This window comes from Aythya ferina (genome assembly GCF_964211825.1).
Source record: "Aythya ferina genome assembly, chromosome: 3".
Lineage (NCBI taxonomy): Eukaryota > Metazoa > Chordata > Aves > Anseriformes > Anatidae > Aythya > Aythya ferina.
The window spans coordinates 27,224,688-27,250,193 of NC_140298.1; the positions used below are offsets into that span (position 1 = coordinate 27,224,688).

General features: G+C 34.5%; 1 protein-coding gene across 6 annotated transcripts in view; it reads left to right on the forward strand.

The window, feature by feature from the left end:
* The window catches only part of FMN2 (formin 2), a 163,752-nt gene that overhangs the window by 75,546 nt on the left and 62,700 nt on the right, over nt 1-25,506 (forward strand). For 5 of the 6 annotated variants that reach the window (XM_084516173.1, XM_084516176.1, XM_084516177.1 and 2 more), the window contains 5 exons: nt 12,504-12,565; nt 22,150-22,241; nt 22,421-22,550; nt 23,496-23,642; nt 25,339-25,398. In XM_084516173.1, coding sequence (XP_084372299.1) covers nt 12,504-12,565; nt 22,150-22,241; nt 22,421-22,550; nt 23,496-23,642; nt 25,339-25,398 — 491 coding nt within the window. The remainder of the gene's footprint in view (nt 1-12,503; nt 12,566-22,149; nt 22,242-22,420; nt 22,551-23,495; nt 23,643-25,338; nt 25,399-25,506) is intronic. The other variant, XR_014692068.1, reaches the window with a different exon arrangement.

A 25,506-nucleotide genomic window follows, 5' to 3' on the forward strand; every position in this document is an offset into this window, starting at 1 on the left:
AGTGGCACTGACTGAATTTCATGTAATTTTATAGATCTCTATCTTTTTTTTTTTTTCATTTTTTGCAGTAGTAGTCTTTCTCTAAACAAATTGAAAATTTTGTTGGAAAGACCTTCACACACACTGCCTATATTTCTGTTCTTCCTTGTCACCAGTCTACCATCCATAGCTCTCTTTCTTCTCTTTGCAAAAAAGTTGACTAGCTCTGCAAGTTATTTTTCAATATTTATGTGCACTGTGTGCCTATGACACAGTAGGCTGAAACTTCTGTTTCAGTCTCCATTTTTCTATATTACTGATGTTTGCCCTTTAACTGTTGCTAATCATTGAGCTTGTGTTTTCAGAAACCTATGAAAAAAGTGTTTTTTTTTTTTTTTTCCCAAGGGCTGCTGATTTTGTATCTTTCACTGTTTTTACATTTGGATTCTTTTTTTTCCATGTACTTTACTTTGCTTGTATTGACATTGAAAGAGATCCTTCTGCACATGCTTGCACTTAGCTTTAAACTGGCTAACTTTTATTATCTGCAAACATTATTACCTCACATTCGTTAAACAATACAGGAACCAGCAAAGATCTTAGTATGACCCCACTGCTACAACTCTCTATTTTGAAAATTCATCAATCATTTTTGTAGGTGATTTTTTTTTTCTTAATCAGTTTCTATATTTACACTAAGTAAACTTTCCTTTTTATCTCATGACAGCATTTTTTTTTTTTTTTTTCCTAGAGCCTTAGGTAAGAAGGAGCCTCATGCAAATGCAGTATTAATCTGACCACTGCTGTGCCTTGGTTGATTCCACTAGGAGAATCCCATTCAATTTGTTGCTCATGGGTATCCACTACAAAACAACATGCAACCTTTCTCACTACATTGTGTTTCTCTGTGTTTGAAGAAGCTGTTCTTCCATATAATACATGGACACTTTCCAGGCACAGAATTCAGACTGACTGGTTTGGAATTTCCAGCATCATCTCTAGAATCCTCTTAAAATCTGCATTTGTATGCTCTGAAATTCATCGGTTTAAGATGGTGCCCGAAACACATCACTTGAGAGATGTAGATCTTGTATTAGAACATCTTTGACCTTTTCTGTGGTAGTGAATCCTAACACAAATACTTTGTTTAATCTTTTCTGATTCTCCCTTTGTGCTCTCTTTACAGCCAGATTATCTGTGTGCCCAACTGTTTCCTGTCAGGCTTCCTACATCTGATGTGTTTGAAAGCAATTTTATTACTAGCTTTATGCATTTGGCAAGTTGCTTTTTTGTTCTCGTCCAATTTACATTGAACTTATGACACGTTTTGCTTTTCTATTTTCTTTGGCTGATTTCCACTTCTTGAAAAGTATTGTTTACTTACAGGTGTCTCCCATGCTCTTCTGTTTAATCATGTATGTGGTTTTGAGGAGAAGAGACGCTGGGGATATGGAAAGATTAGGAAAAGACTGTTAGGAAAAGTGTTGCTTCAACTCTTGGTATTTCTACCTACTTACTTAGAGTAGTAATTGCAATATCCTAAAATCTACACTCTGCACGGATCTCAGATATGTATTTCAGATTAACCCTTCCACTGTTATGTTTTGTATCTTGCATATTATGGCTGTTAGTGCTTAGAAGTCATTATCAAAATGCCTGCTGAATGATTTGTAACAGGGTACTAACTGTGCTCTTTGTATTTCAGCCTAGGCTCCCTGGGTAAGGAGCGTGGCAAATCTGTTTCAGTTCATCACTTTATTTTTACTGACTCTCACTTCCTCAAGTGTTCACTGCCACTCTTCTGCAGTAGCTGGTTATGGCACCATGTTCAACCTTTTATTACGCGCCTGGCACTGACGATCTTCCTTTGGTCTCATGTGGAACATCCATTGCATCCATTGGTTAACAAAAACGTGCCGATCGCAAACACCAGCAGACAGGCCACTGCACAGCAGCGTACCACAGAGCCGCCCCGGACCTGGCTCTACCCCTCACTTATTTTGCATTTCCCTTTTTTTGAATTTCCCCGCCGCTGCCCACCTTCCCCCGGAGGCGCGGCGGGCGGCTCCGCGCTCCCAGCAGCAGGTGGCAATAGCGGCCCGCTGCGGGGCTCAGGCCGGCGCACCTCGGCTCCGAGAGCAGGGAGCAGAGGGGATGGTGCAGAGGTAGGGCAGCGGTTAGTTTGCTGGATCCGGCCGTGATCGACAGGGTAGGAAACAGGGCTGGGAAACTAGGGTTGGATGTTAGAAAATCGCTTTCTACTGCAAAAATGGTGGAACGTTTAGTGTGAGAGCATGCTTTTTTTGTGTGCTAGAGCTATTGTGCCAGTGTTCCTGGATGCTCCTGGATTTTCCTTTCTTTCTCTTCTTTGTCATGTTCTGTCATGGTCTCTGGATAATGAAAGATTAAGATTTATTTCCATTGTTCTGCTGTTCCACAGGAAACCTCCCTATTCGATATACGTTGCATTATATTTCAGTGTAATTTATTTATTTATTTATGAAGCTGCAAATAACTTTAGCTACTTAAACAGGTAATATAGCTCAATGGTATTGAGCTGAAGCAATATAGAATGCCTTTTCTAGTCTTACAGTCATCAGCAGACTGAATCGAGTAACAATACTGAAATAAATATAGGTGAAAGGTTTTTTTGCTGGGCACTGGAACAGGCTCCCCAGGGCAGCGGTCATGTCACTGAGCCTGCTGGAGTTCAAGAAGCATTTGGACAACACTCTCAGAAACATGGTCTGATTTTGGGTGGCCCTTTGGGGACCCAGGCATTGGACTCGATGATCCTTGTGTGTCCCTTCCAATGTGAGATATTCCATGATTCAAAAAAATATATATATATATATTTTTTTTTCTGGGACATATATATTTTGGTTTTCCACATACCTTTTGATTCTGTTGCAATTCTGGTATGTAATTTTGTTGAGTTTATTAATACCAGGTCTTGAGAAATAGTTTGGAGCGTGAAAAAAGATGGAACTTAAACCATAAACACGCATCGTTCTGCCCTCAGTTATCACAGTATTGTGATTTGAGTTAGTAAAGATGTGTCATCTGTCTTCTACCTAGCCAAAAATCTTGTTGCGTTATTTTAATAATCCCACCATACTTAGAGCATTGACTAAATATCACAAGATCATTACATCATTTTCTTAGCATCTGTAGCTCTTTAATACTGTAACTTCAGAATATTTGGTCAAAGACTTAACATGCATTAGTACAATGAAGGCCATGGTATTTATCCAAACTTCAGGCTGGGCAGACATGGAATATACCAGACTACATCTAAACTGGTCTCTGTTGTGCAAAAAATAAAATTTTAATTTGATTTGCGGAAGAAATTAAAATCTTTATTTTAGTGAGATACTACCGTCTAACAGATGGAAAGGAAAATTTGCTTTTGAAATGAAGCCTCTCAAATGATTTCTTTTTATAATTCTAGAGCAAGAAAAATTGTACTTCAATTTGTGATCATAACCATTGACTATACTGCAATCATGGGTTGATAGGGACTTGCCTGATTTCTGAATCCATGTAAATTTCCATATAATTTTTCTAACTGGTTCTACTACTGCAGATACTGATATCATCATGCACATCTGGCCAGCTTGAACCGTAAGCAAGGAAAGCTTGTTTCTGCATGTGAATTACTGCATATCTTCATGGCTAAATGAATTTCCACTATAATGTATATTGTAAGTCATCAAAGGTAGCAAAGTTCCATGCAGATGAAATGATTTATGTTTGCTGATGTTAGAGAAGAGTAATGGAGAACTTCAGAAGGACCTAGCAAACACACAGCTCAACTCTAAATTTGTATAGTTTGAAAGAATATTCTGAGCATTTAGTCTGGCTACTAAATAAGACAAGTCATGTAATATTGCCTGCTAATTTCTGGCTCAAGCCATTAGTCTGTACAAATATGAACTTTTTAACAATATAAATGATCTCGAGTTCCAGCTGAAATTCTGACCCTTCAACCCTTTGCTTTCTTTGAAGTTGCTGATAGTTTTGCTATTGACTTTGGTGAGTCTAGGATTTCATACAAATATTTTAAGTGATGTCAGTGTATCTTGCAAAACAATGCTCAAAAGGTTAATTTCACTTACTTTTAACACTTAAAATATTCTTTACAAAGTGAAGTAGTCAGATTAATTTACAGACTTTTTTTTTTTTTGGTCTGAAATTATGGAGTGATCTAGTTTCAAACATCTCTTGTAGGCGTACATAAGAACAGTGCCTCTCAACTTTATTCTGTATAAGCTAAATAAACAATTCTCCAGAAAGACAGGTTCTTGAGACTTCAGGTTATTCTATTTCCTTTTTTTTTTTTTTTGGTCTTTGTTCCATCAGCTAGACCTCTTGTCTAAGCAAGACCTCTAGTTTTGACTTCTAGTCACTCCTGTAGAGAGACAAGAAATGTTAAATCAGCCATTGATCATGATTATTGACAGTGTAATCAATACGATTCTTTGGGTGAGTTTGAGTCTGCTTAGGAAAGAGCAACTTTCTCATTAACAAAACCATGTGGACTTCACTGATAATTAATATATTTATTTTTTTAATATCTTCATTTTCAATGATATTAAAGATATAATTGGCTGCAGAGAACTGAGAGCAGATTTCCATGAAAACTTAAATTACTCTCCTTTCTCATACTGCTTTTTGAACCAGTAATTTTGCAGATGTATATGTTAGTTTTAAACTGATTTAGTGTTGACACTTCAGTCATTTAAAGCAAGTATGCTAAATTGCTACCTCAACCTCTATTTATTGTGGGTAAAGTGAGAGCAGAAAAACTAAGATCCTGAGTGAGCTGCTTTATGTAGAGAAAACCTTTCCTGGACAAATCTATTTCTGGTATCCGCCCAGCTAACTTTATCCAACATGCAGAATGCTCTAGAGTATACCCTTGCCTTTATTATGAGGGATGAATTGTGGTTGCTTTATCTCAAACTAGTGTAGTACCAAAAATCAAGAGGTTCAATGATGGATTGGAAAAATGATTAAAGACTGGAATGTGCATAAGGAACACGAAAAGACTGGGGACTGTTCAGATGTACTCAGGGTCACAGAGCAAAGTAACACAGTTCAGAGATCCTGTATAAAAAATAAGTTCCTTCTAGTGATTATGATGACAAAGTAAGAAATATATGATTCTTTTTATAGTTTGAATAATTGAAACCTAAATTTATTCTTGACTTTGCACTACTGTAAACCTAGGTTTCATCTTTGCTTATTAGATCTATTGGATGATTATAAGTAAATCTCTTCCTCTGCATCCTGCATTTTGTTCGTCTTGATAATTTAAAATGATCTCTATGAAACATGAAAAAATAAGTTGATCTTTTTGATTATGGACTGGACTTCTCAGTAAGCCATGGCTTTGTTGTTTACTTTGAGCTACTCAGATGCAAATAGGTAAGGTGGAATTAACCCAAAAGCCAGAAAATTCAAAGTACTTAAATAAATAAATAAATAAATAATAAAATAAAATAAAATAAAAAAAATTAAAGGTCTAAATTAGTATGTATCCTGAAACGCATGATTTTTTTTTTGTATTCCGGACCAAGTCTTAGTAACTTCTTCCAACTGTATTTAGTAAGAAATGCTACCTCATTCTGCATACATGCTTTGTCAATCACGTTTACCAGCATTAGTATCACAAATAGTCTGTGGAACTCAGTGATCTAATGTCATTGAAATAGGGATCAAAAAGTAGTAGCATATATAGGTTTCTAAAACAAAAGTCAAGTACTAACACTCATGAAGGCCAAGTTTTATTTCATTTGACTCATGAATACAAAACTGTATGTTATCTTTCTGAAGACAGATTAATACATGTCAAACCTATTGCATATCACCTGCAGCTGATCTGTTTTTGCAGTTTGTTTTTATAATGTGCGCACTGTAAATATATACGGTCACATAAGCATCCTAAAGATATTTTCCTCAGATATTCTGTTCTAGTAGTCTCCCCACCAAAATGTTACAGTTGGTAGGTGTGACAAGTCTCCATTTGAGAACCTTGAAATGAAACACTTGTGGTACGATATACTACCTTAACCAGAAATTGCAAAAACATAGTACAAGCTGATACTTCAGTAAGCACTAATTAGCATTGTATTTTTATAGCTGTTTGTTTGTTTGTTTGTTTGTTTTTTTACTGTAGCAGAATTTCTTACATGTAAAATATATCCATATGTCAATGATTGTTTTATATAAAAATCGTGTTCATGAAACACTTCTAAAAGTACATTTAAGGGACAGGAAGTCAATCTAGAAAGCAGTAAAACCTTTAAATATGCATAAAACGTAATTTTTAAAAAAATTATTAAATTGGTCTTACATCATTTGCATTTGTGTGCTGTAGCAAGCCTTAAGTAGTGTTTATAGAGTTATCATGGTAATCCTTTCTAGTTTGAAAAATCTTGACTACTGCCAATCTTGCGCTTCAAATTCACTCCCTGAAGACCAGCCCCTGGCAGGTTCTTTGAGACTGTTTGCTCTTCTATGCATTATAGTTCAAAATAAGCATAATCTGGTAAAATGCCAGTCTTTTTCAACCTTCCTGTATCCCACACCCATGTTTTTTTCACCTGCCTAATTTAAACAAAACTTATCTAAACAATTAAGATAAGCATTGAAATGTACTCTCAATAGTCAAATCAGCAAACCTCTCGAAACCAGAACTGAAATACAATCTCTCTAAATTAAACAGTCTACAATGGCAATCATGTTTGTATTTAAACATTTTATTCTGAAAGGATTACAGCATTGGTCTCCATTTTTTTTTCCTGCCTAGACAAGAAGGCGACATACAGAGTCAAACAAAATATATTTATTCTCTAAGAACTGAGCTTGCATACTTCTTATAAACAAACTGTATAGGTGTATGAAGTCAGACTTCACATAATCAGTAACTGTCCTTAACATTATAGGCAATTGTTTGAAAAGTATGTAGCTGTTTATATTAACTATGTATGGTTATATATTTTGTTGTATGCCTCTCTATATGTATTTATATGTATGTTAAAAAGAAAAAAAAAAAAAACACAAAAACAACTCTATTCTTACAAGTATTATTATGTATTTGTAACACTATAGAACAATGGAAAATGCTGAGTTCTAAAAAAATTGACTAGTATTTATAATAGAAGAAGCAATGTAAAAAGTGATACCAAAGATTACTTCTTCATCATGTCTCCTACTTCTGTTACACCAAATTTTCAAAAATATATATGCTTTGTTAATTGATTCTAATTTTATTGCTTCCCAGAGACTTAAGTAAATGCATTGTTCTTGAAGTTATATAAAAATGTTAAATTCTTTAAAAGCAAACCAACCTGAAGCAACAGCTCAGCTTAATCCATGTCTTTTGCTTGAAAACTTAGTATGCTGTTCTGGCTTCTTACACAAGCATTAGATCAAGGTGAATTACTACCACAGAAGAACTGTGTGCTGTTTCTTGCCTCTAATCCATGCTATGTGTGCATGTCTTGAATAACCAACCTACATGTATGTTGTGCTATGCATGTATGTTACCTTTACATCCTTAGAAGGTTGAGAGTATTTGCTAATAGATAAACGTATCACAAAGATACCTAGGTACCTAGGGCAAGCAGGTGGGTAATAATATATATTTTTTAAATTTATGCTATTTCTGTCCAGTGTAGCTGACCATCTATTATCAACATTATTCATTAGTCTACCCCTTGTCAACATCTTTTTTCTCTAAGTTGTGCAAATTCAGGTGCTCCTGTTTAAAAATTCTTTTAAATCATTTAATTTCTGAGGATCTTTAAAATATATGTATATATAGCCATAATCCTTGAGTGTTTTGCTGGAGCTCCCATTAGCCCAGGGGCATTTTGTTTTACACTGCATTTTCCTTATTCCATTTTTATTTCAAAGAGACTCATTTAAGAGTTAAATTTCTGCATTAGGACTTCTGTATTTCCCTTAATTGAGATGAAGAAGAATCCCAAGAGAGCAGTAGTAGTTTGTGGAACTATCACAGACAAAAATATGACTGTGCAGTAGGCCTGTGTTAGATGAACAATAAGCTCATATGGAAAAAAACAGAGAAGAAGATAGCAATCCTTGAAACTATGGTTTTATTATGTAAACAATTCAATGACTTTAATGCAAATTTTGCAATTTAGTTGATATTATATAATAACATTTAGTTGATTTTTTTAATTTATTTACCTTGATATTGAATCATACTGTCATAATCTTTATGGTAGAAAAGGAATTCAACGCACTCTGATCTTCTTCTAACTCTCTCTTGGCTCTTTATTAATAAAGTAATTAATTTATTTATTTTGATGAGAACATTGAGGAAGACATATTTAGTGTTTTTGTTTTGCTGCTGCTTCTGAATTTGGCAGCTCACCTGTCAGTCATTCTGAGGAACACGATGGAATTGTCAATGTTGAGGCTTCTGTCTGTTTTGCTAATATCTGCATACATGGTGTTTTTGCATATTCTTTCAAATATGTGTCAGTGAAGGTTTCTATTCCATATTCAATAAGTAGACAAACCATTTATTGTTGGTTCTAGTTGTTTGCTTTTATGCTTTGTTGTGTTTTTTTTTTTTGTTTGTTTGTTTTTCCAGAAACATTTCATATTTTAGAGCAGGCTACACGTATATATGGTTTCGCACAAGTTTCTTTTCTCGTGTTGTCTCGTTCCATTGCTTAGGTTCTGTCAACGTGTTATTCTTCTACTGATGCTGGTTCTGACTGTTTAAGTTTACTACCTATAGATTATTCTTGGAGCAGCCTTCTTTAATCAAATCCTAAATTGTTCAAAATCATTCCTGGAATGTAGATGGTTTTATTGTTAAGGAACAGAATTATCTAAGATGGAAGTTAAGGAAAGGTACCTTGGATATTGTAAGCTCTCGGTGTTTTCTAGTCTTGTACCTCAGAGTCACACAATGTTGGAACAACTTTGAACCCCCTAAACTAGTGTCCCACACACTATGGTGATTCTCTGCTGTACAAATAGGAGGTCCAGTGAAGAATACTGTCTCTGTAACCTGCTGAAGTGACTCTTGCTGCTGTTTGACAATGGAGATTTGAAGTCTTGGAAATAGTCTTGGTGTTCTCTTGGAGAATGGGAGCAGATGTGAATGCAAAGAGACAAAAATGTGCAGGAGGGAAAAGAAGTGTCATGTTGGAGTGATACTCATTTTTTTTGGAGTCATGGAAAAGGTAATTGCAGTGGAAAACAGCATGAAAAATGTTGGTGGTTTGTTTTTCTCCCAGAAGCTGGGTATATATATATATATATCTGAGTATAGCAGGACTGGTTCGGAATTCCTTGTGCAAAATTTAGGTGTCTTTGCTTTAGCTACTGCTCCTCCATGAGGAGATAAACTGTAATCTGTAATCAGTCAAGTGGAATTTGGAATTGCTCAGTCAGCTTTGGTTGGATAGCAGTGTTTCTGGGAGGCCTCACAAAGAGATCAGTCACTTCTGGATAGACTCCTAAGATAGCAAATCTTAGGAGTTTTACTTGGGAAAGCCAGAGAAGTAGACAGTATAGACAGTAACTATAAGCTTACTATGAGAAGGGAAGACGAAGAACCAACTTTTGGACTGAGTATCAGTCTTCTGATAGTCATCTATAAGCAAGATTGTGCCTCATGAGAGTTTGACAAAATTTGGATCCAAAATATTGTGTTAAGTCTTTTTCTTATTCCTGAAATTCTACTTAGTGACATATTTCGAATTTTGACCACTTTAGAAGGAAGAACCCAGACTTGCAAACAGAAAAGAATTTCCAAGTGCTGGCTAGCTGTAGGAAGCAGTCTTTTCTCTTACAGCTTATGTACATGTTACTGTCGTTGGATTTAGATTCATAGTCTGTGTAGATATGCTGTGTCTATATTGGCTGTCATGTTTGTTTCAGTGGTAGCTGGTAGTTCACGTGCTCCTAGGTGTATACACGATGTTAATGATCTGTTTTACAAAACAAACAAAAACAGAGCTGCTTCCATTTATAGCCTTTCAGAGAATACAGTTTGCATTCTACAACTCCCTGTCTTTGATCTCATTGGTGGCTTGGTTACATACTATGTTCCGCTAAAGGCATGTTAGTGGTGATTGTTTGTTTTTTTTTTTTTTAAATGTCTTTATATATAAAATCTTTATATATATAAAGATTTATATATATATATAAATTTATATTTATATATAAATCTTTATATATAAACATTTTTCCCAAGGCGGGGGGGGGGGGGAGGGGAGGGAGGACTAGGACGGGGGAAGAGGTTTGAAACAGATATACTAGGATCTAATTTCTCCAAGTTCTTGTCTCAGACTGATTTGTTTTAAGCAGCTCCCTGAAGTATGTACACTCTTCTGCATACCTGTTTTGTTGAAAGTACACAGACCTGGCACCATTGTGTTTGCCAGGCATTCTCTTATCTCATGCAAGCATTCAAACAAAAGTGTTCTATTGCTCCCTTAAGTAATCCATGGGTGATCTTAATGTTGAGCAAAAGTCAGAACAGGAACTTATGTCATATTTCTTAGTGCAGGAGCAGACAGTCTCTGGAAGGAAGGACGATGGGGGTAGAGCAGGCAGAAGACAGCCAGTAAGTCAAAATAAATAGCTGAAGGGTTGCAAGTGTGTTCACGTATAAAAACATTGCGTAAGCTTAAGAATGAAAACTGAGTTTCACAATATATCCTGTTTTTAATAGAGCTGTTTGTATGCATGCTTTGACATGTGTTTCTTCAAAGTAGAGGGGTCTAACCAATCTAGACCCAGTATTTATTTGCATGCGTGTTTTGGTTTCCTGTTCTCAAGGCAAGTTTGGCTTGTTTCAAAGCACATAGATTTGCCTACTGCGCAAAAGGGAGTATCAAAAACTACATACAGTACCTTGTTGAGAGAGCATCTTTAAGTCTGTTAAATAACTAAGAGCAGATTTTTGCATGCACCCTCTACCTAAAAACAAAATAAATGTGTTGCTTCCTGGACTGTTATCTGGTACATTGCTGTTATCTTTTAGATGCTCTTATTTTGTGGCAAGGGAAGGATGAGGGAAAACGGGAAAAAGATAAGGTTTTGCTTTTTTGTTATTTCTAAAAATTAAAGACTTTTATAATTGTTTTTATTATTATTGTGTCAGTCCTAAAACTTAGCTTCATGCCTTCCTTATAGATAGTGTACCCTGCTTAGTTTGAGATCAACACTACTTTGTTTATAATTTTCTTATACTGTAACTAAAACTATGTCTCAGGCCTGGAAAGGGGGAATGTGATGAGTCCCAGACTCAGAGTGGTATCTCTAAATGGTTTAAAACAATCGGAAACCAATGAACTTGAATTATATTGTCTGTAGTCTTTAGGTATATACACAGAATTTCTCTGTGACAGTTAAAGACACGGATTTATAGGACATAATACCCTTGTGCTGTATTGCTCTCAGTGATCATTTTGCAATTCCTAGATGAATCTCACCTAGGGGATTATGGTACTTCCTGTATAAATACAGACACATACATACCACACATCTCATCACAGTAGAGGTAAAAAAATAATGAAGGTCAAAATGGAGAAAAGATTGGTATAGTGTGATTTAAAAAAAATAAATATTTTGTTACCATCACATACATTCTAATGCGACATTCTAAATCTCAACTTTTAAAGTCTGGATGACAAGAATTAGATTTATTTGTCCTGTCAGTGAATTGTCAGTGTGCTTATAAAAAATATTCTAAAGATAGTAATTTTTGTTTTCATTTTGCATAATTCTTGCTTTGTGTTGGATAAGAATAATTCTTCGTTAGTGCGCACAAACATTACCTGTGCCTCAGTAAATGTTCCTAATATTAGTGGGGAGGCAGGTTTGTATTCCTAAAAGTGTGTCCCTAGATATTATTTCCTTTGGTAAAGGGTAGTTAGATGGAAATCACTCTCTATGCTTGTTGAACCTGCTTTTTGACACTGAAAAAATACAGTATGTGTGTGGCGCCAGAATTGGTTGGGAACAGGAAAGGCATATTTTGTATCTGTACTAAACCTGTCGGCTTAGTGCATAGAAGACTTGACCCTTGTCAGGTGTCTTGAAGTTAACTGGCTGACTTATGGATTAATCAGTTTAAGACTGAAACCAACCAGTGACAGGAATGAGTTCTCTGTGTGTGTGTGTGTGGCTGTGGTGCAGATTTACAAATTTTTATAATGCTTTCAGTCAGACCGTGAAAGTCTGATGTAAAGCTTATCTCTGATCTCTGGCTATGGCCATACTCGTGGGATCGTGTGTGTATGTGTTTGGGGGAAGGGAAATGAATTCTTTAACGCTTGACACCTGGCTCTGCCAGGTTTCTAGCCCATAGTCTTAGGCATGGCACTATTCGAAGCATTTATAAAGTTAAAACCCTTAAGCTGTATGACCAATAGGTCATAAAAACTATTGCTGAGTGTTGTGCTCAGGCTTTCTTTCACAGCTGGATTATCATCTTGACAACTAATTCTTTTTTTTTTTTTTTATAGCTGTTGTTAACTTGGACAATTCTGTGGTTGACCTAGAGACCCTTCAGGCCCTGTATGAGAATGTGAGTAATCAAAGTCCATAAAATAAAGGAATACTGCAGGTCCATATGAAAGTATTTTTGTCTTGCATCAGTAACTGTAAGAAATCTGTAGAATGTCCTATTTTGAAGCGACTATTTTGTCCAAAGCAATTAAGATAGTGATAAGCAGTTGAACTGTATTAATAGTCTTCATGTGTTTTATACAGAGCAATCTATTACTTATAGTATCGTGATTTGATTTCTAAATGAGAATTTTTTTTTTTTTTTTTTTTTTTTTTTTTACTCTTGTATGTATTTTTGGGTAGGGCAGTCTTTGGTCAATAGGCATCAGGCCTTGCACTCCAAGACTTACCCTAGTAACTTCACTAATATAACAAACGTGTTCAATTAAAAACATTTGTTTTAATAAGAACAACCATTTCATTATTTCATTTGTGGAACTGTAGTTTTAATTGTTATTTCAGGGTTTCCTTCAAAATAATTTCAGCTCTTTGAAAGCAAAAGGCTTACTCTAAGTTAATGCAATGAAAAGTAGGAGGCTTCATAAATGACTGGTGCTTATCATCAGAGTATGTTTGACTATTAGATATGCAAAATCAAGGATTCAGAATGTACTCAGGTATGGTCAAAGACTGGCTTTAGCAAGTTAAATGCAAAACTCAATGAGGTGGATTTCAGAAGCACGTTTCTGTCTTCAGCTGGGGCCAGTGAGCATTACTGCCTTCTTGGAGCACATTGCCTGGAGACATAGGTATTTCCAGAAAGAGCAAAGAGGCTCTCTATTTACCCTCCAAAACACAAAGCTGTGTGCAACAGAATGACATTAAAAAACAATGTATGATATTGCATTGGACTTTTTATTTCCATCATGTTATAATTTAATAATAAATTCCTTAATTTGCACCTTTCTGATTTTGGGGGATTTGGGGGACTGTTTTTACAGCCTATTTTGGAATGATTTATTAATTTCTGGAATTTCTCATTAATGAAACACTTTAGGGCATGAAAAGAGAGTTAAGCTCTAGTCCTCTCTGAGTGGGGGTGGGGGAGGGGGAAGGGAAGTTTGTGATTTTCTAGTAAGAACTCAGAAGCTCTACAGTTCTTATTTCATCCCTGAAGAATTAGCTCCCCCAGCACTCTTAAGAAAGATAATGACCTAATGGAAACCTGTCTGAACTATATCCCCCCCCCCCAGCCTTTACACTTTAAACACTTCTCATCCTTATTCCATAGCATTTTTGGACAGTCATGTGTTATTTCTTTATTTTTATTTTTCCTTCCAATATTTAAAGGGGGCCTACAGGAAAGATGGGGAGGGACTCTCTGTGAGGGACTGTAGTGATAGAACCAAGGGGGGAATGGTTTTAAACTAAAAGAGGGGAGATTTAGATTAGATGTTAGGAAGAAATTTTTTCGTCTGAGGATGGTGAGGCACTGGAACAGGTTGCCCAGAGAAGCTGTGGATGCCCCATCCCTGGAAGTGTTGAAGGCCAAGTTGGATTGGGCTTTGGGCAACCTGCTCTAGTGGGAGGTGAGGCTAGAGTTGGGTGATCTTCCAAACCAAAATATTCTATAGTTTTGCATTATTTTTAATATGCCTCCTTGCACAGCTATATCCCATTCCACACATTCTTTAGCATGCAAAAAAAAAAAAAAAAAAAGTAATTTGATATATTACATATGCATGATTGTGAGAGATTGAGTTATTGCAAGTATGGAATAGATACTGCCCTGATGATCATTTTTTTGCAAAACTTCACTCCTTTGTGTTGCATTTGACTTTATTAGTTTAAAAAGTAGTCCTCTTTTGCTGCTGAATATCATTTGTGCTAACAGGATATTTTTCAATCGCTTTCTTAATCTCATCTGTAATATACTTCTGAATTCTATTATAATGGATTACCTCCAAATTTGCAGTTTGCTGAAATACCAAATGCTGCTTTTGTAATAACTTTTGCTAATTACTGAGAATGTCTGGGAAAAGTTGGCCTAATTGAGGAAAATATATGTTAGTTTGGGGAAGACTCAGAAAGTTTTAATGACTGTATTATAGACTTTTTCTGTGAATAAAAGATGTATCAGCCCAACTTTATCACTATATTTGCTTGGGTGCAAGAAAGCAGGAAAAAAAATACATGATTCAATTCATTTGGAGAGACCTTCATCAGAGGAGCTGAATCTTGTTGCTGGGTCCTTTGGTAAAACTGACTGAAAAGAAGCCTCTTATTTTGTTGTTGTTTATCTTTGATTACAGATTGAAAATACAAATATATTAATCAGATCTTGGTAGCTTCACTAATTATAAAAATACTGTTCAATTAAAAAAAAAAAAGTGAGCAATAGGTTATTCAAGAGGCACTAACATGTTTGACTCTTCCCTTAATTCTCAGCCTCATTCTGTGTTGTGGGTGGGGATAAGGTGACTAACTCTGTTATATTGTAGCCATTAACCAAATTTTTAGTTCTTAGAGTTTATTTATTGAGTTGGATTTTTTTTTCTGGATATGTAAATACCTTTATACTAGTTCTAAGCCTTTCTATCTGATCTTTATGGAACATATGGCAGCATTTGTTTTACAGTCTTCCATCAGAATGTGTTTTTTTTTTTTTTTTTCCCTGATTGCATATGTCTGGCATGGTGCTTTCCCTTCTTAAATGTGAATGAAATTTGGGCAGTCTCCAAACCTAAACACACCCTAATTTCAAAAACCACAGTCCCAAGGGCTCAATTCCTGTTTACTGAGGAATTAAAGTCTTGTTAAACCACAAAGTTACTGTATACATCTTAGTGACTTTTTATAAATGAAGAAACTCACACCCCACCAATGACCCAAGCTCTCAATAATTTAATAGTATTAACTGGTACTGGAGTTAGTGAGAAAGTCTTTGTTACTGCAGTCCTGGCTCATACAGTGTTATCATTCCCACATATGGTTGTGCAGCTTTCTTTATAAAGCTGTTCAGATGTGTTGACAATTAACTATGTATTAAGAAAATATTAATAGGAAAGCCTTAGTAGATAAGTCTACATGTGGAACTTTAATGTGCTTTCACAGCTAGCATCTACCAGAATGGCCTTGTGGGCTCAGTTTTTCTCTGCATTTTATTTTATTTTATTTGTATTTTTACTTATATCTTATAAACATACACGTAATGCACTTTAAATTGGTGGTTTCTCTGCTTTATATACAAAGAACTCCAATTTGGAGTCAGTCAACAGTCAGTTAATAATTTACTTTTAATGAGCTGCATTCCATTTTACCCTTTTATCATTACAGTATTTTTTTCCTGTTTCCATCTATTTTACAAAGATTGGGGATACATTTATCACATTATTATAAAAAATATTTTCTGCAGATTTTTTTTCAATTTGCTATGGGAGGGAGGGAAAGAGAAATTGTTGCATCCCTACTCCTTAAGATCTTTTTTTTCCAGGTGCCGTCTATATAGAGAGGAAGAAGGCAGATAAAACTGAATACAGTTATCAATTCACTGTATGTCTTTAACTATAGTGGTTATAATGAGAAATAAAATTATTTGTGGAGAAGTGAATATTCACCTTGAAAGCAAGTAGCTTCTTAGCAGACATTTTATCTGAAATACCCCTTCTTGAAATCAGGTTAGGCTTAAGGCCTGCTGTATTTTCACTGTATTGTGAAAATAAGTGTATAAGAATTGCTTGAAAACTGTATCAAAGGATTCTGCTTTCTGCATTTGTTCTTCTAAAATTGCCTTACATCACAAATTCAAATCTCTATAGTTTCTTAATTCCTCTTACATTCTGTTCTATCCATATATTTAAAAGACAGCTCACTGCTTTCAAAAACCTCTAAATGTCTATTGTAAGAACAAAAGCATCGAGAAGTGTGCAGTGTTTGCCTCTACTTTACCACTAAAATTCAAACCTCCCCAATTATTTCTTGTGATTTTTTTAAACAGACAATTAAAATGCTCCATCTTAACATTTTTCAGCAAGATAATACAAACCTCTTATACAAGACGCAGCTTTGAAAGAATATGATAATTGCTATTAACGATATCTTTGTATATATTTGTTTCATTTACTTTTGACAATGTTCTTTAGACAAGTCACTTTTGAAATGTTACATTCCCAAAAATAAAACCAAACAAAAATAAAATATGAATAATAATAAATGCTTTCAAACTGATCTAAGGTCAGAGGTAAGGTTCTGTTGCAAGGAGAAAAGTACAGGAAATAGAATTATGTTGTAAAGTGGAAGCATGGCCCTTACCACATTTTTGATCCTAAATAAGATTCGTAAGATTCTACACTGGCAAAAGTGGGAAAAGAGTTAAAACTGAAGCAGCATGCTTTTGTGGTCTTTCTATCAGATTTATGGTGCCTGATTTTAGATATAATTAACATAAAATTCTGGTATATTACACTGTTCTGTTCTATTTGTAATATATATATATATATAAACAAAGGAAATAAAGAGCATTGACATTCAAAGAGGTGTTAATACAATCAGATTAATGAATTTTATGGGATGTATTGAATGTTCTTTTTTGACACAAATGCTGGAGGGTAATACAAAAGCTTTTTTTTATTATCTATCTGCAAATTTGAGAACAGATAAACATTAGCCATACAAAAATAAGCTAACCAGTAACAATTTTGAGAAATGATTTTCAACAATAATTGTGCAGAAGACTTGTCATCCTCATTCTTTTTGTCATAATTTAAAGTACCTAGAATTTTTATTTTGTGTTATACTTTGTTTACATTCTTTCTGAACTTTTTTTTTTTTTAAAGTATAATTAAAAAAAAATGTTAGTAGGGAAACTGACTTTCGGAGGTTTTTTTTTTTTTTGGGGGGGGGAGCGTAAATTGAATAATTGAAGGGTTTTTTAAGTCTAAGTTGAATAAATAAAATTGATCTCCCTAAAAAATCATGTCATTCACATACCTAGACTCTTGTGGGTCTGACAACATGACTATTAGAACAATGCTGCATTGCCTGGCATTGTTCAGATTTCTAAAATCTGTAGTTTTTATTGATTGTCAACAGACTTTTTACTGATTAGAAATGAAATGGAGATATTTTTTTTTTTTTTTTCTTTTTAAGTCTCCATTGGCTATGAATGTCTAGGTGAAGTTAAGAACTCTTTTCTTTACACCTGCTCCCTAACACAAAATATAAAGCAAGCCTTTCTTCTCAACAGCACCAGCAGTGCTCAAAAATGGAAACTTCTGGTGTTGAAAACTAGATTAGAAATTTTGAAAAAAGCCTTAAAAAAAAAAAAAAGTATTCTCTCTGTTAGATAGAATGTGTAAAATACATATTCATATTATAAGCTACTTACTGGGAAAATTACAGAGTGAGTAAATTAGCTACTTGCACTTATCTAAAATCAAACAAATGAGTCGAATAACAGCCATTATAGCTTTGTCAAGAGAAGCTAATGCCAAAACAATCTCATTTCCAACTATTTCCAACTATATTTGTAGTAGTATAGTAGTATTGCGGGCATTGGCATTGAAGGCTGACGGGGGAGAGGGGTGGCTTTGACGCTGTCACAGGGTATTCTAGAAAAGCCCATGGAAGATCGGGCCAATTGGTCCAATTTGGAAGCCCAATTGGCTCTTCCAAAGGCTGGCTGAAAAGCTTAGAAAAGTGTGTTCTAATAGTAGATCACAGGAATTCCTTATTAAATGAAGCAATACATTGATGGTGGCTCCTCACCTTTCTATTAAGAGTTTGGAACTACGCAATATTTTTATTTGCTATATTCATATACATTATAATGTTTTTAAAATGTTTTCATATTCAACAGCAGCCTAAAATAAGGCTGAAACAGTTCTGAGTATTACACTTTGATTAAAGAAACATGGGTCAGTAACTAATAGAGCCAAGTAAAACACTGATTTTAAGCTAAAACCATGATTTACTAGTCGAAACCTGGATGTAGTGGAATTGTTCAGAGTAAAACACATGTTTGGCTGAGGACATACTCCTGTCTTTGCAACAGGAGAAATAGTAAATTGCAGCATGGGAAATTTAGATAAGATATTAGGAAAAGTATTCCAGGGATGAGGATAGCAGAGAACACTGGCTGTTGGAGAAGTTTTGGATTCTTTCACCTGCAGCTTAGAAGACAGGGAGGAATAATACCTGTCAGAGATGACAGAAGTTCTGATATTGCTTGGGCAAGGGGGATAGAGTGGATGATACTGTGACAAAGAGGTGATCTTTGAGTTGACCTCAGGAGTTAAAAATATATTGTCCTTATATTTCCTAATTTTAAAATATGTCTTGTGATCAATGCAATACTTTAGGAGAATTTATTGTTTTATTTTTTCTTCAATTTAAGTGGCTACTGTCAAAAATGGAGTAAAGCATCGTATCTCACATTTGATTTCAAACCAATATATGTATATGCGTGTAAATGTCTATTATTTTTAAATAAAATATAGGAATTTTATTATAAAAACTATTTGTTTAAATAGCTTTGGAAGTTTACAGGAACTATAAGTTAGCAATGGTATTTAAATTAATATATATTAATATATAAGATATTAATATATATCTTAAGTGATTTATTGAAAGTTACTTAAATGAATGCATAAAACAAAATAATTTTTAATACACATACATACACATACACATAGCTTTAGTTTTTCCATTAATTTTACTTTTTTTGCATTTGATTTCCACCTCTTGCTTCTCCCCCCTGTGACTGGGCATGCCTAATTCTTCCTTTTTGTCAGGATTAACAAAATAAGCATTAACATAGTAACAGAAGAATTTTCCTGTGGAATTTGAAGGACAAACATATCATACCCAACTCACTCATTTCAGACTGATTATGGTCATTTTTGTTGCACTCATAGCTTTGGAGTCTGTTCAGGCCTGTCAGAAAGCTTTGTGGGTCAAAATTAACTCTGACCATTTAGAGTCCCTTCTACAGAACTGTGTGAGACCTCTAAGAAGGAAGAAAAGTGCTCATTTGTTTAATGCTCTGGCAAAAGATTAGTTGTATTTCCCACAAGTTTTTGGAAGGAAATCTCTCTGTGTCAGAACTTTGTAACACCGATATCTTAGAATGCCATTTTTCTTGAAGATCAATATTTCTAATAAGTTCTTTTGTTTTTTGTTTTGTTTTTATCATCAGTTACCTATTGTTAGAAGATAAACCCTTTAAGGCAATAATTTTTTCTTTTTTTTCTTTTTTTTGGTTATTCTTTAAAGTTGCATACTGTGAATACAGATACAACATGATACTGTTGACTGTGAGAATGTGCTCTAAGTATAGCTAGAACATTATGGTGTTTCCAAGATGAAGGATAGATGCCACTGCTCACAGATTTGGATTCTCTTACTGACCTCAAACAGTCCTCTGCTAACAGGTGACATAGATTTCAGTATGCAGCTACTTCCTTTGATTAAATAGTATCCATGTTGCTTCCCTTGTACTTCTAAAATATATGGATGCAATCCTTTGACAGGTAGGAGAAATGAAGTTATGATGGAAGAAAAGAGTGTTGTTATGTATTGGGCCTGGAGCCAAGACTATTCAATCTAGAACTAATGCTTGTTTGTTTAAGTCTTATAAAGAGACATCTTTCCTAATCCTCACTCCATGTCCAGATGAGTCTTCTAAAATGTCTGAATCCATTTTTTAGACCTTGGTATCCTAAAAAGCTCCTTCTCCTCAGGATAAAGCAAAAATTACTACTGTAATTATATTCCTATATCCTACACCTGCCTCAAAAGAAGCAATACCTATAACAGGATGAATCCCCAGGTTTGTTTTCCCACACTGAAGTGTTTTTGGGGTATGCATAAAGTAGTCTAAGACTAGCTCTTAAAAATAAGATAGATATGATAGATTGAGGAAGGACTGAACAAGTCAAGGGAAAGTATTATTCTCCTCTCCTCAGCACTGCTGAGCCCAAATCTGGGGTGCCGTGTCCTGTTTTGGCCCTCCTCAGTGCAAGTGACATGGACATGGGGCAAGTCTAGTGCAGAGCCACAGTGGTGATGAAAGGCATGAAGGACATGTCATACAAGAAGAGGCTGAGAGAGCTAGGGGTAAGCTTGGAGGAGAGCTCAGGGAGGTGTTACCCAGCATGTCTGAGTAAGGAGTGAAGTGCAGAGATTGCCACACTAGACATTACTGGTCTATGGGCCTCTTGAAATTTAAATGCTGGAGATTTCATTTAGAAATAAAAATACCATTTTAATTTCTTTTCTGTAAATGTGACACTGGAACCAACTACCTAGAGAGGTTGAGGAGTCTTCATCCTGAGAGAGATCCAAAACCTGACAGAGCAATCTGTTCTGGCTGGTCAAATGGTCTTGTTGTCATTTCCAGACTTACTGGATTGATCAGAGAAACTGAGGCATCTTTCTGTTTCACGTAAGGATTTTCGCCTTTTTCACATGAGATGTTCAACAACCTCAGTAGAACTGTCCAAACCTGACTTTCTAGTTTCAAATTGCTGCTGTAGCCATGGCAGTATGATTTTAGCTAGTTCCCTAATTCTTCTAATTGTGCTAATCATGCAAAATCAGGCAAGACAGGTGCAGCCAATCTTTTGCTTTGGCATTAAGTAGTTAGAACATAATTTTCCACTGTTGTCTATGAGATCTGTGGTGGAGCAAGTTCAAAAACGTATGCAGTGTTTTCTTAAAAGAATAAATATAAATAAATAGATATATCTATATTTATTTATATCTATGTTTATATTTCCTACTTTTTCTTACATTATTGCACAGATTCATGTTTTGAATCTATTTTGAATCTATTTTGAAAACCACCATGGATGTCAAAAGAAAGGTCAGGAGGAGAAATTTCTTTCCATTTCTATTCTTTTCCATGATATTTGATTTTCCAGCACTGTAACTGGAAATAAAAAACAATTTCCATGTTCCATGATACAAAAAAAAGAAGTGAAGCTCTGTTTCTTTTGATTTGAATATTGAAGAAGAGACCACAAAATGTACCACAGAGTTCTCCAAGACACTAGACAGCTTACATATAATTGTTTTTACTTATTAAGATACAAAATGAAAATAATTTTGCTCCATAGAAATATGCAGTAGTTCTCATGTATTATGGTATATATGATAGCTCCATTATAAATCAGTTAATTGCTGTTATTCCATAGCTTTTTCCAAATGCAAAATAAAGTTTTAATTGCAGTAAGCAATGCAAACATTTTCATTTAGGTGGGTTTGTTTGTTTGTTTTAAGTAGTGGATATTATTTAAATATATTTAAAAATCAGTTTGCATGCAAATGCAACCCAATAGACTTGGAAAGAAAAACACATCTCAATAAGAAAGCTCTTTGATCCGAGGGTTTTATAAACAGTCAAAGCAAAGGGAATGGGAACACAGATTATTCTCAATACGTGGTTGAATGAATAAATCTTTTACAGATTATCAGTAATCAATAAAATTGATTGTTCTGTTTTCATTTTACTTAAAATCACTCCGTGGACTAAGTAGTTTTACTATAAGCAGATACCAGAAAGGAAAAAAAATCCATAAATGAGATTAGTGACAAGAGCATCTGTTTGTGCTTTTTGACTGGGTTTTTAAGTAACTTTTTAATTACTTTGTTTCTTTATTCCAGAGAGCACAATCGGATGAATTAGAAAAAATAGAAAAGCACAGCAAGGCATCTAAGGAAAAAGAAAATGCGAAGTCTTTGGATAAGCCAGAACAGTAAGAGCGTACTTAAAAAACAATTCTGTTTACTTCAGAAAAAGTTACATGTTGCAGTAGACTAGCTATACATGTTAAAATAGAAAAGAAATCAAAAAGCAGAACAAAACAACAAAAAAAGCCCAGCCTCTGAATGTACTGACATTGGCTCTAAACGTTTTCTTTATTTGTTCCTACAGGTTCCTCTATGAACTCTCACTAATTCCCAACTTTTCAGAACGTGTATTTTGCATCCTGTTTCAGTCAACATTTTCAGAAAGCATTTGTTCAATCCATCGCAAACTTGAATTGTTACAGAAACTGTGTGAGGTAGGTTGTGCTTCATAAAGAGGTAGAGCTAAATTTTTGATATTTAATCTTAAGTTGTACTCATATTTCAAAAGTTTTCTCTTTATTTACTTTAAGTGCTCATTAAATCTGAAGGATAGCAGTCCTGCAGAATAGAACATTTTATGATTGTACTTCAACATCAAAGCAAATTTTAAGATTAGCTTTTGGTACTGAACTATATCATATTGTTGCCATCAATGCATATCAGCCTCTGGAAAACAGTGCACCGTCTCCTTTTGTCAAAGCAGAGTCTTTCTCCATAGTGACTGTGCCATTCCTTTCCAAATGAATACCAGTTCAGTTCACGTTGTGTTTGCTTGTATTTTGGAAGCACAAATAAATTATATTTCCAAGGTCTAAAATGATTTAGAGATAGCAATGTTGACTGTAGCTGGAAGAGATTCTTGTAATTTAGTGGTCCCCTGCAAAAACAAACAAAACAATACTACATGGCTTTAACAAGCAGACCTTTATCAGTACTTTAATAACTCAAAACCATTTTAAATTATGTTTACTTGTTTTATCACTTTGTTTGTTTGTTTGTTTTAAACTAAATGTTTTAGTTATTTGATACAGGTGTTTAGGGACTTATTGCAGAACCCTTTCCTGAATAAAAAAAAATAAAAAAAAATAATTCCTGTCAGCACCAGTTAAGAAATTACTATTTAAGTTTTCCCAAATGATCACCTCTCATAATACCGTATAGTTTTCCTATTTTTTTAAATAGAAATCTTAATTGGAGATATTTTACATTCATTCACAATATGTTGATAATATTCTACATCTTTGTATTTCACCAGAAGATTTCCTATATTTGAGCCTTGATGTATGTATTTCTAAACAGTGTCCACAAATCTGCTTAAAAACTGTTGCCAGTTATACTGTTAACAGTAAATATTACTGAGTTTCTCTTCTGTTTTGTAGACACTGAAAAATGGGTCAGGAGTTATGCAGGTCTTGGGTTTGGTTCTTGCCTTTGGAAACTACATGAATGGTGGAAACAGGACAAGAGGACAAGCTGATGGGTTTGGACTAGATATCCTGCCAAAATTGAAAGATGTCAAGAGCAGTGTAAGTTGATCTTAGACTTCCTGTAGGCCTTACACCATTAAACTCTTTCCAAAAATTACTCTTTCTCCGTTTCTAAATAAAAGGTGTGAGACCTAGGCATGTCAAAGGGAACAATTTTGTTACTGTACTTAGCTGACTGCACTCCTAGAATTGAATGTATTTCCATAGACTTTTCATAGACATTTGGAAATGAACTATTTCTTTTCAATATGAACAAAAATATTTTAAACCTAGTTTCTAATCTGATATGTATTTGACTTTTGGTATACTGTATAGTCTCACTTTTTTTTTTGCATTCACAAGCAATGATCCTTACTCTTAAAGGGTTTATGGCAGAAGTAGAAACAGTTGAATCACAACTTTTTTTTGATACTGATTTAAAATTTTTGTGAGTAGTAGCAGTTGCTCCCGAAAATGGTTGATTAGACATTGTCTTTGTTATAATACAAAATTCACCCTTATTATTCATGATATTATATATCATGATTACATAGTATGCGTTAGACCATGGATCCAGATGAGTAAAGTATAATTACAATAAGTACTTGATTTAAAATTCATCTGATACAGTTATATGTGTAAAGAGAATGCTGGGTAGTCTTGTTTTTTGCACAGTGCTAGACTGAAGCTTGTGTGTTACCAGCATTTTTTTGGCTTTGGTTATTCATACTGGGGTTGTGTTAAAAGCTTTGCTTCCGTTTACAGGGAAACAATTATCTTTGAGTCTCTATGTCTATGATGAAAAGACCCTTCTGAATGTGGGTAGTGGTATGAGAATGGTTATAGTAATAATTCTTAAGAATTTAAATTGGCCCCTACGTCCATCTAGTGAATCACTGTCAAGATCTGCTGTTCTGAAAGTTGCGGAGAAAGAAGAGTTTGTTTCCCTGCTTCCTCACTTCCTAAATATACATGCTGTAGCTTTTGTGTGAGGTAATGTAAGCAGAATGTTGTTTAACCTTACCAACTACTTTCCTCTAAAAGTGTGAAGGAACTTCATTCTGGTGCACTTGTTTCTTCGATAAGCCAAGAAAGTAGTAATGTGAATGACACCATAGTACAGACCTTGCTCGAAATGTTGTTACCGTTAACCTTGCAATTACAAAATCCATCTTCAACTCATTTGCTACTGTTCACTCAGAAAAGTTCTTATAGTTTTCCATCTGAAAACATAGTTCTATCTAAAATCTTAAATTCTAAGATTTTCAGTTGACGATCGATTACAGAAGAGAAATAAGGAGAAAGTCAAGCCACAAAAGAGCCCCAAAAGTGCCAAAAATTCATTTAGAAATATCTTTGTTTAATTAAACTTTGCTTTAGTCTATAGATGCATGTCTATAAAGACCTGAATGTTGCCAAAACAAGGTGTGTATACTAACCCAGAAACAATTTCTCTTTTTCCCTTGTTGTGAAATTTAAAAATGCAAGGTTTCCGTTTCAAGTCAGGTATATTTCAAAAATTGGGAATGGTTTATACAAGTGTTAACACATATTTTTCTGTTACTGTATTTAATGAATAGATAAAACTTTTTTGTGTGTTTGTTTGGTAAAGGCACTGAATCAGCAAAATATTACCTGTATGTGACTAAATATTCCTTTTACTCAAATGATGTTTTTTTGTTTGTTTTGTGTGTTTTTGGTTTTTTTTTTTCACTGAGTTTTAGTAATGTAACAAACCTTATTCTCTTCTACACAGGACAACAGCAGAAGTCTTCTATCTTACATTGTCTCCTACTATTTGCGTAATTTTGATGAGGTGAGAATTAATTCTGCTTTTTAAAGTTCAAGTTAAAAAAAAATAAAAATAAATACAGTTTTCTGATGGCAAGGAATGCATGCAGATGTTCTTTCTGCTTTCAGTTAT